Genomic DNA, 13,671 nt, shown 5'->3' on the forward strand with positions numbered 1-13,671 from the left:
CCTTTCTATCAATGTCACTGCTAGCGACACTTGGTGCAGACCAAAGGCACAATGAGGACCTTCTCTACTGCCAATGCCACTATTAAACCTACAGCAGTCAGGTCACAGCGTTAGGACCTCCTCCTTTACCATTATCACATCTAGGCCTCTTAATGTTGGATCCCTGAATTAGGAAATTAGGACCCCCTACTGACAGTGCTGATGCTCGTGGCCAGCGCTTGGCGTTAGGACCCGCCCTCCACCCAGGGCCAACCACCTGGTGGTGTCCAGTCCCAGCGTTAGGTAATGTGAATACAGCTACTGTTGGTGCCAGCATTAGGATACTTTCCACTGCCGAAAGTACAGCTGGATGAGATGTGGTCGGGTCACAGCATTAGAACCCTCATGCCGACCAACCCCTCTACAAGACCTGATGCGGGCACATCCTGGCATGAGGATCTTCTCTGCTGCCAATTCCACTACTAGACTCGGTGTGATGGCACCTGGCAGTTGATGCACTTATAGAACTTGGACTTGAACTTGGACGCCTCAGGGCAGCTATGTGCGCTCTACAAATCGGAATTCATTCATTCATTCAGAACTGGTGTGTTCGGGTCTCGGCGTTAAGCCCTCTCCCCTCCAAGGTTAATGCCGCTTACAGAGCTGGTGTGATCAGTACTCCGTGCAAAGCCCCTCCCACACACACAATTAATGTCACTTCTAGACCTGGTGTGGTCAGGCATTGGCGTTAGACCTCTGGCTCCAACTAATGACACTTCTAGGCCTGTTGTGGTCAGGTCTCAGTGTTAGGACCCTCTCACCAGTGAATGCCACTTCTAGACCTGGTGTGTTCATTTATTGGCATTACGACACCCTCCGTCCTAATCAACCTCTGTACCCAATGCGGGCAGCTGTCAGTATTGGGACTCTACCTTCTAACAATGGTAGACCTAGTGTGCGCAGCTCCTGGCATTAGAATGCTCCCTCACTCAATCAATTAATAAATCAGGGAATTGTAAAGCACGCTACTCACCCATGATGGTCTCGAGGCACTGGGGGGGGGCAGGGGGTTCGGGGGAGCAGCTCTGCTCAGTCGAAGAGCCAGGTCTTGAGTGTCTTCCTGAAGATGTGCAGGGTGGGGGGCACGTCTGATGTTGACTGGAAGCTAGTTCCAGGTCTTGGTGGCGATGTAGGAGAAGGCACTCCTGCCTGTTCTGACTCTGCGGATGCGTGGAGTTTCGGCGAGGTACTTGGAAGGAAATTCTCTCGTTGAGGTATGGGGTCCGGTGTTGTGGAAGGATGTGAATCCGTGGGTGTGAATCTTGAATGGTATTCTCTTCTCGACGGGGAGCCAGTGGAGGTTTCACAGGTGTTGGGTGATGTGCTCCTGCAAAGGGATGCAGAGGACAAGTCTGGCTGCGGTGTTCTGTATAGTCAGAGCAGAGACTTGTTGATTCCGGCGAAGAGAGTGTTACCGTAGTCCAGTCTGTTGGTTATGAGTGCATGGGTGATGGTTTTCTTTGATTCGCGGGAGATCCATTTGAAGGTCTTGCACAGAATGCGGTAAGTGTTGAAGCAGGTGGAGGCGACGGCATTGACCTGCCGGGTCAGGGAGAGCGAGGAGTTGAGTATGATGCCGAGGTTTCGGGCATGGTCGGTGGGGGTGGGCAGGCTGCTGAGGGCAGTGGGCCATCAGGTGACATCCTATGTGGTAGGGCTGGGTCTGAGGACGAGGACGAGTACCTCAGTCTTCTCCGAGTTGAGCTTCAGGCAGCTGCTGCTCATCCAGGATGCAACATCCTTTATTCCTTCCTGGGAGTTGAGTCTGGTGGTGAGGGGGTCCTTGTTGAGGGCGAGGATGAGCTGGGTGTCGTCAGCGTAGGAGACTATGTTGAGTCCGTGTTGTGTGACGATGGTGGAGAGGGGGGCCATGTAGATGTTGAAGAGCGTAGGGCTGAGTGAAGATCCATGAGGCACTCCGCAGTTGATCTCTGTGGGTTCGGTGAGGAAGGGGGGCAGTCTGATTCTTTGGGTCCTACAGGTGAGAAAAGAAAGGCACCATTCATGGGCGGTTCCTCATATGCCGGCGTCGTGGAGTCTGGCAGCAAGTGTGTGATGGGACACAGTGTCGAAGGCTGCAGAGAGGTCGAATAGGATAAAGGCCGTAGTGTGGCCTTGGTCGAGGAGGGTGCGGATGTCATTTGTGGCAGCGAGCAGGATGGTCTTGGTGCTGTGGTTGCTGCGGAATCCAGATTGGGAGGGTTCAAGGATGGAGTTCTCTTCAATGAATTACGTCAGTTGGGCGTTGGTCTTCTCGGTGACTTTGGACATGAAGAGAAGGAGGGAGATGGGTCGGTAGTTCTTGAGGTCCGAGGGGTCTGCCGAGGGCTTCTTGAGCAGGGGCTTGACTTCTGCGCATTTCCAGTCAGCGGGGAAGGTGCTGGTTTTGAAGGTGGAGTTGATGGTGCATCGTAGTTCCGGTTCACTCCACCTACTACAAGTCAGAGCAAGGGATAAACTTTAAGGACCGGAAAAGGTCCAACACTCACAAGCTCACAGTGCTGCAGAGCAGCTAACACTGCAGTAGGAGACTTCATACAGCATTTTCCACCCGCAGGACATGCTTTGGCGCTCATGTGAACTCAAGCTGCACATGATAGGTGGACATTTTGAATGAATTGAACCATTTGAAATTGCTCTAGGTTCATTAGATTAGAAGGATTTTAGCTCATCTCTACCTCCCACAGGCAACTCAGTCTTGAGCCCATTCCAAAAACAGACAATCCGAACTGAACTGCCAGGCGCAAGCAAGGGCAGACACTAAGCTGCTCAGGGGGCAGATCTCTGACTCCTGCCACGGGTGTGAGGTTCTGGCAGGTGACCTTGAGAGCTGCCCTGACCACCTCCTCTGTGTGATAGTCACACACATTCATGTGGTTGAGATCCCTACTACTCCCTGGTACAAAGAGCTCATGGTATGGCTGCTGTAAGGGGATGGACATTTTTAGCACAGGTGGGATTAGGGCAAAACCTGGCTCTGCAGAATCAATCTATTAAGTCAGTTTTTGACATAAAGTGAAGGTGTTCTCATTTTGTTTTACAATTAGTGTCTTTTCATCGGGATCACGTCACCTTACGGCCACGATCTGAAGATCTTCATAGTGGTCACGAGTACTCCGAGACCCCCAAGAAGATGTCCTACCTGTCCGCCTATTCAGGTAAGAGGCTGTGAGAAGTTGGCCCGATATGCAACGTTCGCTATTCTAGCGACCGCTATGTATCGTTCCAACGACCCTTATGGTGTTTGGTTGTAAGTCAACCTATAGACCAGCTATCCTAGTAGCATGGATACGAGCAGTCTAAGGCTAAAGACTCGAGAGGGCGCGTTAAGCCAGCTGTTTACCACACATGTACCCCTTGAACACCCAGTGAAAGGACACCACACAAGTGTTATGAAAATAAACAGTATATTTATTAAGAATCACAACAGCCCTGTACTCTTTATGAGGACAGGGTACTAAGCACAAACCAAATCTCTTTAGCAAATACTTCAAGTGCACAGTTTAAAGACAAGTGTCCTAGGACACGGAAAGGTTAAGGCAAGTCGGAAGCGAGGGACTCGGGACCCTAGAGTAAGGAGGCTATGCAGGCACCGAAATGCCGAGTTACCTAGCCACGAGGGCTGCGGCTGCACAAGTCTTACAGGCGTCGGGGTCTTCGCTGACGAGCCAGGAGCCGGAAGAAAAGGAGTTGCTGGCCGGCGACCAGTGTTGAATAGTTCGTAGAGATTGATGAAACCTGAAAGCAGAGGGGACCAAGTTCGTACTACTAGCCAGTAGTCAGAGGGTACCAGGAAGGCACCGGTTGGCCGTCACCTCGACCAGGTGAGTGGGCGACGCTAGGCTCTGCAGTCTCTCGGACCAGGAGGCGTTGTCGGCGACCACGGTGGAGGTGCGAGCTGTCCCACGACGGATGTCGCTGTCGGCGTCTTGGGTGGACCAGGAGGGTCCGGGGTGCCTCTCAAAAGATGGAAGCAGGGGCCAGTCTGGAGCAACCAGACCGGCAGTGTCGATTCTTGGTCGTCGTCACAGAAGGGCACGAGCCAGCGGCAAGTGACCAGACAACGTGCTGAGCAGCGAGCAGAAGGGCCCTACGCAGATCGTGGAGATGCTGGGAGACTGCACTTCGGTGCTGGAGCGGCTCAGGGTCGGGGCTTCTCGGACCCCAGAGCACTCACCAGAGAGTTACCTCGATGGTCGTGCTGGTTTTTAAGAGCGTGCAGGTTCTGATGATGGCCGGTCCCTCGAGGTCTCGTCGCACCCACAGATCACAGCTGAGCTGATGACGTGGGTAGAGGTCAGAGGTGCCAGGGAAGCCGGTTCTCGTCGAGCTGGGCCGTCGGATTCCTTGAGGAAGGACTTACAGCAAACCGCAGAGTTCTTAGATGGTGCCCGCTGATGCAGGGTGACTACTCCTTAGCCACAAGGGAGAAATCTTGAGAAGAGTCTTGAAGTCCTTTCGTAGAAAGTATTCTTGATTCAAAGATGATCTAATTTGGAAGGGTCCCCGCTCCGGCCTTTATCCTAAAGAAAGGGGTGGGTACATGACTAGGTCCTGCCCTAAGGGTGGGACCAGGAAGGGGGGTAGTTACACCCCTCTCCCCTGCCGGACTTTCCCCAGGCCAGGGCTGTCGCCCCTGGAACTGGTTCTAACCGGCAGATGCGTAGTGAGCACCGGGGTGCCACTCCGCAGTCACCTTCTCGCAAAAGCCCTACCTACCCAGAATACACAAACCCTGTCTGGGACGGTGCGAACACTGCCCTCGACAGGAAACCCTTTGTCCAAGTGCTCCTCGCTGGAAGGACTCCCAGCAGCAGGAGGTCAGACTTGTGTCTGTGGTGGCAGCATCCATTTTGTGGAGCTGAGGCTTTCGTTAACTTTAACCGGGGTTCACAGTCACGTACATGTCGTGTCCCTCTAGAAGGGCGGAATGCTAACCTCGTCGCCAGGGTTGGTGAGAGGGCAGCATCCCGATTCGTATGACACCTTACTCGACATGTCTTGATAACGCGACACCGAAGTTACCGATGTGGTACGCGTTATCATGGAACAGCCATTGGGTCTTGATTCCGCAAGCTGCAACCGGGCTCGGCTCGGGCCTGAACCTAGCTCACACGAGCCCACGCACTCTGCCTTCAGGATTGTCAAGGCCTGCCATAGGAGTGACTGATAGGAACTCGGGTGTCCATTGTATGGTTAGATATAGAGCTACTATACCTAAAGCGAAGGGTGGTTACACGTCTTCGCCCCAGCTGTCGTGCAGCCAGTTGTGTCAAATTTAAGAGGCCAGCCAGGGGTGGCATAATACATGCTGCAGCCCCTGGCGGCCCTGGGTACACCTACGCCCTGAGTTACAGGGTCTGATAAGGTGGCCCAGTACCAATTGGTATATGCACCTAGGGTACATCTCGTAATTTAGAAAGAGAACAGCCAGGCTGTGGGTCTGATTGGCAGGCCCACAGCCAGAGAAAGTCGTAAACCAGTGAAACAAAAGCAAAAAATCTGGGTGATCATAGGATTGCAGACCCTACTCTCCTACATGACCCCCCCCCAAACGTCGGAACAACTAACTAACCTTGACCAGGTAAGTCTTCTTGTTCTAAGTGGAAATATCTGGAGAGCCCATCGGCATTGCCATGATCAGTACCAGGTCTATGTTCCACTGTGAAGTCCATCCCCTGTAGGGAAATGGACCACCTAAGCAGTTTGGGGTTTTCACCCTTCATCTGATTTAGCCACAAGAGGGGCTTATGGTCGGTCTGAATCTTGAAGTGAGTGCCAAACAAGTATGGCCTCAGCTTCTTCAGGGCCCAAACCACAGCAAAGGCCTCCCTCTCAATAGCTGACCAATTCTTCTCTCTAGGGGTCAGCCGTCTACTTATAAAAGCAATGGGCTGGTCTTGACCATCAAAATTCAGTTGAGAAAGAACAGCTCCCACACCCAACTCAGAAGCATCTGTTTGGACAATGAATGGTTTGGAGTAGTCCGGACTCTTGAGGATAGGCGCCGTGCACATGGCCTGCTTTAGGTCATCGAATGCTTTTTGACAGCTCGCTGTCCACTGAACCTTTTTTGGCATTTTCTTACTTGTCAGTTCATTTAACGGTGTCACGATGGACCCATAGTTCCTGACAAACTTCCTGTAGTATCCAGTCAGGCCCAAGAAAGCTCGAACCTGAGTCTGGGTGGTTGGAGGAGCCCAGTCCCTGATTGACTGTATCTTGCTCTCCAGTGGCTGAACCTGACCTCCACCGACAAGGTGGCCCAGGTATACAACCTGTGTCTGCCCTATCTGGCACTTGGTGGCCTTGATAGTGAGACCTGCTGCTTGCAGTGCCTCCAACGTCTTCCGCAGGTGGACCAGGTGATCCTCCCAGGTGGAGCTAAAGACAGCAATATCGTCAAGATATGCCGCACAGAAGTCATCCAGCCCAGTAAGGACATGATTCACCAACCGTTGGAAGGTGGCAGGTGCATTTTTCAGACCAAAGGGCATCACCACGAACTGATAATGCCCACCAGGGGTTGAAAATGCTGTCTTAGGCTTGGCGTCCTCAGCTAACCTGATTTGCCAATACCCAGCTGTCAGGTCAAACGTACTTAAGTAGTTGGCCGAAGCCAGCCTATCAATAAGCTCGTCTGCCCTTGGTATTGGGTGGGCGTCAGTCTTAGTGACTGCATTGAGACCCCTGTAGTCTACGCAGAACCTCATCTCCCTCTTACCACCCTGGGTGTGAGGTTTCGGCACTAGAACTACGGGACTAGCCCAAGGGCTATCCGAGGGTTCAATGACTCCCAGCTCCAACATTTTCTGCACTTCACTTTTGATGCAGTCTCTGACGTGATCAGGCTGCCTGTAGATTTTACTCTTTACGGGCAGGCTGTCACCAGTGTCGACCTCATGGGTGCACCAATCGGTCTGACTGGGTGTCAGAGAAAACAGATGTCGGAACGACTGAAGAACCTGTTTACAGTCGCTCTGTTGATGGTCGGAGAGGCTGCCGCAAAAGACAACACCATCTACCGAGCCATCGTCAGGATTCTGAGAGAGCAGGTCGGGGAGAGGATCACTCTCCTCCTCCTGTCCCTCATCTATGGCCATGAGCAAACTCATGTCCTTCCTGTCGACATATGCTTTTAGCCTGTTGACATGAAGCACCCTGTGGGGGCTCCGGGGAGTTCCCAGGTCGACCAGGTAGGTGACCTCTCCCTTTTTCTCCAGGATGGTGTGGGGCCCGGACCATTTGTCCTTGAGTGCTGCTGGGGCCACTGGCTCCAACACCCACACCTTCTGTCCGGGCTGATAAACAGTCAAGACAGCCTTTTGGTCATGCCAAGCTTTTTGGAGTTCTTGGCTGGCCTTAAGGTTTTCGGATGCCTTTTCCATGTATTCAGCCATCCGCGAGCGGAGGCCGAGCACATAGTCCACTATGTTGGCTGCAGGCTTTTTGAGAGGTCTCTCCCATCCTTCCTTCACCAAACACAGGGGTCCTCTTACAGGATGCCCGTACAAAAGTTCAAATGGGCTGTAGCCAACCCCCTTCTGTGGGACTTCTCTGTAGGCGAACAAGAGGCAGGGGATCAGGACGTCCCATCTACGCCGAAGCTTTTCCGGTAGTCCATGAATCATCCCTTTTAGGGTCCTGTTGAATCTCTCAACAAGCCCATTGCATTGTGGATGATAGGGGGTAGTGAACTTGTAGTTAACACCACATTCCTTCCACATAGCAGTTAAGTAGCTCGACATAAAGTTTGCACCTCTGTCGGAGACGACCTCCTTAGGGAAGCCCACTCTGGAGAATACTCCAACTAGGGCTCTTGCCACAACAGGTGCTGTAGTGGTCCTAAGGGGAATAGCTTCAGGATACCTGGTGGCATGATCCACTACCACCAGTATAAACTTGTGCCCTGATGCTGTCGGTGGTTCCATGGGACCGACGATGTCGATCCCCACCCGTTCAAAGGGCACCCCCACCACAGGCATTGGTATAAGGGGGGCCTTTGTCGTGCCACCTGACTTACCACTGGCTTGGCAAGTGACACAGGAGCGGCAAAACTCCTTGGTATCCTCGTTCATGTGAGGCCAGTGAAAGTGCGAGACAAGCCTGTCCCACGTTTTCGTCTGGCCTAAGTGACCTGCTAAGGGAATCTCATGGGCCAAGGTAAGTAGGAAACCACGCTGAGACAAGGGGACGACCAGCCTCCTGGTCATGCCAGGCTTGGGGTCTCTTGCCTCAGTGTACAGGAGTCCATCTTCCCAGTATACCTTGTGGGTACCTGTGGCATTCCCAGCAGCCTCAGCAGCAGCCTGCCGTCTGAGGGGTTCAAGAGAAGGGCACTCTAATTGGTCCTTCCCCAGATCTTCCCTTGAGGGTCCCCCTGAGCCCAAGAATTCAACTTGGTCAAGTTCGAACTCTCTCGGCTCAGTTTCCCTCAATTCCTGTAGGTCAGCCTCCTCTGAGACTTGATCCTCGACCTGGGGCAAGGGGGAAGGCGCAGCCTTAACCCTACTGCTCTTTTTCTTGGGAGGTGTCTGGTCCGTTGTTCCAGGATCCAGCACCTGTTCAGTGGGGCATTTCCTGACCTGCGACCTAGTCACAGCGAACACATGTGCTGGCAAACCTAACATTTCCATGTGAGTCCGGTGCTCCACTTCTGACCATTGTGACGACTCCAAATCATTGCCCAACAAACAATCCACTGGGAGGTCTGGACTAACTACAACCTTCTTTTGGCCAGTTACCCCTCCCCAGGAGAAAGCTACAATTGCCATACTGTGATTGGTAGTGACATTGCTTGCATTGGTCACCAGGAATTCTGTACCTGGCATGATCTGTCCAGGGTCCACAAAGTTAGGCGTCACCATGGTGACGCTGGCACAAGTGTCCCTATAGGCCTGAGCCATCTTTCCATTTATGAAAGGCGTCTGTCGGTATTTGCCCAAAGTATTGGGGCTTACGTCAGGGGATACGTCCGCGTCCCCTGTACTGACAAGGACAGCCTGAGTGAGTGTGCCAACTAAGTTGTCACGCCCCTCAGAACCCAGGGTTAACCCTACTAAACCCTTGGGAGGCGCACTACCACTGCTGACTGTACTAGGGGGCACAGGTGCCTTAGGGGCTGCAGTGGCAGGAGTCTGCCCTCCTCCTTTCTTGGTGCACTCACTAAACCAGTGAGACTTACTTTTACAGTACTGGCACCAACGTTTGGATTGGCCTTCTTTCTTCTTTTGGGGAGCCTGACCCCCACCCTCTTTGGGTTGTTGGGGACCTGTCGAAGACTTCTGGTCATTTTGTTCCCCCTTAGAATCTTTACCCTTCTGGTCTGCTTTCTTCTGACCACCTTGATTCTGGCCCTGGTTCTGTTTAACTCTCGTACGAACCCATTTGTCCGCCTTCTGCCCCAATTCTTGAGGAGAGGTCAGATCCGAGTCGACAAGATGCTGATGCAACAACTGGTTCTGACAATTGTTTAAAATTTGTTCTCTCATCATCAAATTATACAATCCTTTGTAATCAGTAACCTTACTGCCCAGCAACCAGCCCTCAAAAGCCTTAGTGGCACAATCGACAAAATCAGACCAGTCTTGAGACTGCGTTTTCGGGGTATCCCTGAACAGCACCCTGTACTGCTCAGTGGTTAGGCCGAACCCTTCAACGAGTGTATTCTTCAAGACTTGGTAATTGTTAGCGTCCTCTACCCTTGTGGTGAGGAGCTTGTCTCTTCCTTTACCTTCAAAGGAGAGCCACAAGATAGCTGCCCACTGACTCTGGGGAACGCCTTGCACAGTGCAGGCCCTCTCCAAAGCAGTAATCCATTTGTGGATGTCGTCCCCTTGCTTAAAGGGGGGCACTATCTTCCCAAGGTGTTTCGTATCGAAACTTTTTTCCCTATTACTAGGTACATTGCTGCCACCAGTGGGGACTGCCCCACTTAACTGTTGCTCTCTAGCGAAAGCAAGCTTTTCTTTGGCCAGGGCAAGTTCTTCCCTTTCGATCCGCAGATTAGCTGCCCTTTCCTTCGCTTCGTACACTCTCCTCTGAGGGGACGTCATCCCTCTTTGAGAAGAGTTGTGAGAGCCGTTGGTATGAAGGGATCTGCCAGAGCCTCTTGATAGAGATCTGGCTCGTCCATTCCCCACGTTAAGCTGACCTGATAGTGGCCCCAGGGGTCCCCCAGTACCGCTATCATGTTTGCTTAAGTTGGACCTGCTTAGTCTGACGACTTCTACCTGTCCCTTATCTGCCTCGTCCCCAGAGAGATCCTCATCCTCATCCTCCTCCACATCCTCGTTCTCGGTTGCGAGATGAATGAGGTCAGGATCGTCTCGGGTTCCCTCGAGGGGAGGCATGTCTCCTTCTGGATTAGAAGAGCTACGAAGTTTCTCAGCTCTCCTGGCATCATAAGTCTCCAAGAGACCAATCAGAAAGGACGTTGTGGGGTTAGACCCCTGCTGAATCTTCCGGGAGTGACACAATCGTCTTAACTCCTTGAAGCTCAGCACAGTATATCCTGAAGGGATGACCTGTGGAGGGTCAACTGACACAAGGGGAGACTCAGAGTTTCCTCCTTGGCCCGACATACTGTTTCTAGTGTGGTGTAAGTGATGCACCTACCTACACTATGTGTTTTCCTACTTTTCCCTTGCTAAGAGCTGTAGCCAAGGTGTGCTAAGCCTTGAGGAGCTACAACAGCTGGTTCAGTAGAACTCAGAGTATTCTAAGCTTTAGTTATATGTACTAACAGTACTTGTGCGATCTTCTCACCAATGTGAGAAGTTGGCCCGATATGCAACGTTCGCTATTCTAGCGACCGCTATGTATCGTTCCAACGACCCTTATGGTGTTTGGTTGTAAGTCAACCTATAGACCAGCTATCCTAGTAGCATGGATACGAGCAGTCTAAGGCTAAAGACTCGAGAGGGCGCGTTAAGCCAGCTGTTTACCACACATGTACCCCTTGAACACCCAGTGAAAGGACACCACACAAGTGTTATGAAAATAAACAGTATATTTATTAAGAATCACAACAGCCCTGTACTCTTTATGAGGACAGGGTACTAAGCACAAACCAAATCTCTTTAGCAAATACTTCAAGTGCACAGTTTAAAGACAAGTGTCCTAGGACACGGAAAGGTTAAGGCAAGTCGGAAGCGAGGGACTCGGGACCCTAGAGTAAGGAGGCTATGCAGGCACCGAAATGCCGAGTTACCTAGCCACGAGGGCTGCGGCTGCACAAGTCTTACAGGCGTCGGGGTCTTCGCTGACGAGCCAGGAGCCGGAAGAAAAGGAGTTGCTGGCCGGCGACCAGTGTTGAATAGTTCGTAGAGATTGATGAAACCTGAAAGCAGAGGGGACCAAGTTCGTACTACTAGCCAGTAGTCAGAGGGTACCAGGAAGGCACCGGTTGGCCGTCACCTCGACCAGGTGAGTGGGCGACGCTAGGCTCTGCAGTCTCTCGGACCAGGAGGCGTTGTCGGCGACCACGGTGGAGGTGCGAGCTGTCCCACGACGGATGTCGCTGTCGGCGTCTTGGGTGGACCAGGAGGGTCCGGGGTGCCTCTCAAAAGATGGAAGCAGGGGCCAGTCTGGAGCAACCAGACCGGCAGTGTCGATTCTTGGTCGTCGTCACAGAAGGGCACGAGCCAGCGGCAAGTGACCAGACAACGTGCTGAGCAGCAAGCAGAAGGGCCCCACGCAGATCGTGGAGATGCTGGGAGACTGCACTTCGGTGCTGGAGCGGCTCAGGGTCGGGGCTTCTCGGACCCCAGAGCACTCACCAGAGAGTTACCTCGATGGTCGTGCTGGTTTTTAAGAGCGTGCAGGTTCTGATGATGGCCGGTCCCTCGAGGTCTCGTCGCACCCACAGATCACAGCTGAGCTGATGACGTGGGTAGAGGTCAGAGGTGCCAGGGAAGCCGGTTCTCGTCGAGCTGGGCCGTCGGATTCCTTGAGGAAGGACTTACAGCAAACCGCAGAGTTCTTAGATGGTGCCCGCTGATGCAGGGTGACTACTCCTTAGCCACAAGGGAGAAATCTTGAGAAGAGTCTTGAAGTCCTTTCGTAGAAAGTATTCTTGATTCAAAGATGATCTAATTTGGAAGGGTCCCCGCTCCGGCCTTTATCCTAAAGAAAGGGGTGGGTACATGACTAGGTCCTGCCCTAAGGGTGGGACCAGGAAGGGGGGTAGTTACACCCCTCTCCCCTGCCGGACTTTCCCCAGGCCAGGGCTGTCGCCCCTGGAACTGGTTCTAACCGGCAGATGCGTAGTGAGCACCGGGGTGCCACTCCGCAGTCACCTTCTCGCAAAAGCCCTACCTACCCAGAATACACAAACCCTGTCTGGGACGGTGCGAACACTGCCCTCGACAGGAAACCCTTTGTCCAAGTGCTCCTCGCTGGAAGGACTCCCAGCAGCAGGAGGTCAGACTTGTGTCTGTGGTGGCAGCATCCATTTTGTGGAGCTGAGGCTTTCGTTAACTTTAACCGGGGTTCACAGTCACGTACATGTCGTGTCCCTCTAGAAGGGCGGAATGCTAACCTCGTCGCCAGGGTTGGTGAGAGGGCAGCATCCCGATTCGTATGACACCTTACTCGACATGTCTTGATAACGCGACACCGAAGTTACCGATGTGGTACGCGTTATCATGGAACAGCCATTGGGTCTTGATTCCGCAAGCTGCAACCGGGCTCGGCTCGGGCCTGAACCTAGCTCACACGAGCCCACGCACTCTGCCTTCAGGATTGTCAAGGCCTGCCATAGGAGTGACTGATAGGAACTCGGGTGTCCATTGTATGGTTAGATATAGAGCTACTATACCTAAAGCGAAGGGTGGTTACACGTCTTCGCCCCAGCTGTCGTGCAGCCAGTTGTGTCAAATTTAAGAGGCCAGCCAGGGGTGGCATAATACATGCTGCAGCCCCTGGCGGCCCTGGGTACACCTACGCCCTGAGTTACAGGGTCTGATAAGGTGGCCCAGTACCAATTGGTATATGCACCTAGGGTACATCTCGTAATTTAGAAAGAGAACAGCCAGGCTGTGGGTCTGATTGGCAGGCCCACAGCCAGAGAAAGTCGTAAACCAGTGAAACAAAAGCAAAAAATCTGGGTGATCATAGGATTGCAGACCCTACTCTCCTACAGAGGCCACCAAGAGCGCTGAACTGTTCTTAGTGTGGAGCCAAAGATGTCTCAAATGCACCGACAAGTGCACAGGCGCAGAATATATATCCTGTGTGAGGGAGGATATTCATTGAAAACTCAAGTTAGGTCAATTTATTTTGGTTCTTGACACAGCAGGTTGCAAACATGGGCAGAGTTCTTTCCTAAATAGCGCAGAATAACAATAAATGGTCAAATGCGGGCCACATGAGAGGGAGACAGTCATATATTTTTAACACAGGTTCAGGCCGGCTACTAGGGACGATAAGATGGGTACAGAATGCAAAAGGTCCTTATGGAAATGCTGTTCGAGGACCCTTTAAAGATGGAGGTTGTAAAGGGTTGTCAGATATGGACCAGTGGAGCACTCCAGATCCAGGGTGTGTTGTCAGAGTCTAATTGATGTAGGTTTGCTTGCCACGTGGTCTGTGACATCACCTATTAGTATTACTAGAGTCACAGTGTGACTA

At 52.5% G+C, this 13,671-nt stretch overlaps 1 protein-coding gene across 1 annotated transcript in view; it reads left to right on the forward strand.

Annotated features, from left to right (window-relative positions):
• CD5 (CD5 molecule) overlaps positions 1-13,671 on the forward strand; it is a 154,400-nt gene that overhangs the window by 123,649 nt on the left and 17,080 nt on the right. Inside the window, exon 9 of the mRNA XM_086953776.1 lies at positions 3,087-3,197. Within this exon, the coding sequence (XP_086809902.1) occupies positions 3,087-3,197 (111 nt within the window). The remainder of the gene's footprint in view (positions 1-3,086; positions 3,198-13,671) is intronic.

The sequence above is a fragment of the Lissotriton vulgaris genome, chromosome 1_2, assembly GCF_964263255.1.
Source record: "Lissotriton vulgaris chromosome 1_2, aLisVul1.2, whole genome shotgun sequence".
In the NCBI taxonomy this organism is placed as follows: Eukaryota; Metazoa; Chordata; class Amphibia; order Caudata; family Salamandridae; genus Lissotriton; species Lissotriton vulgaris.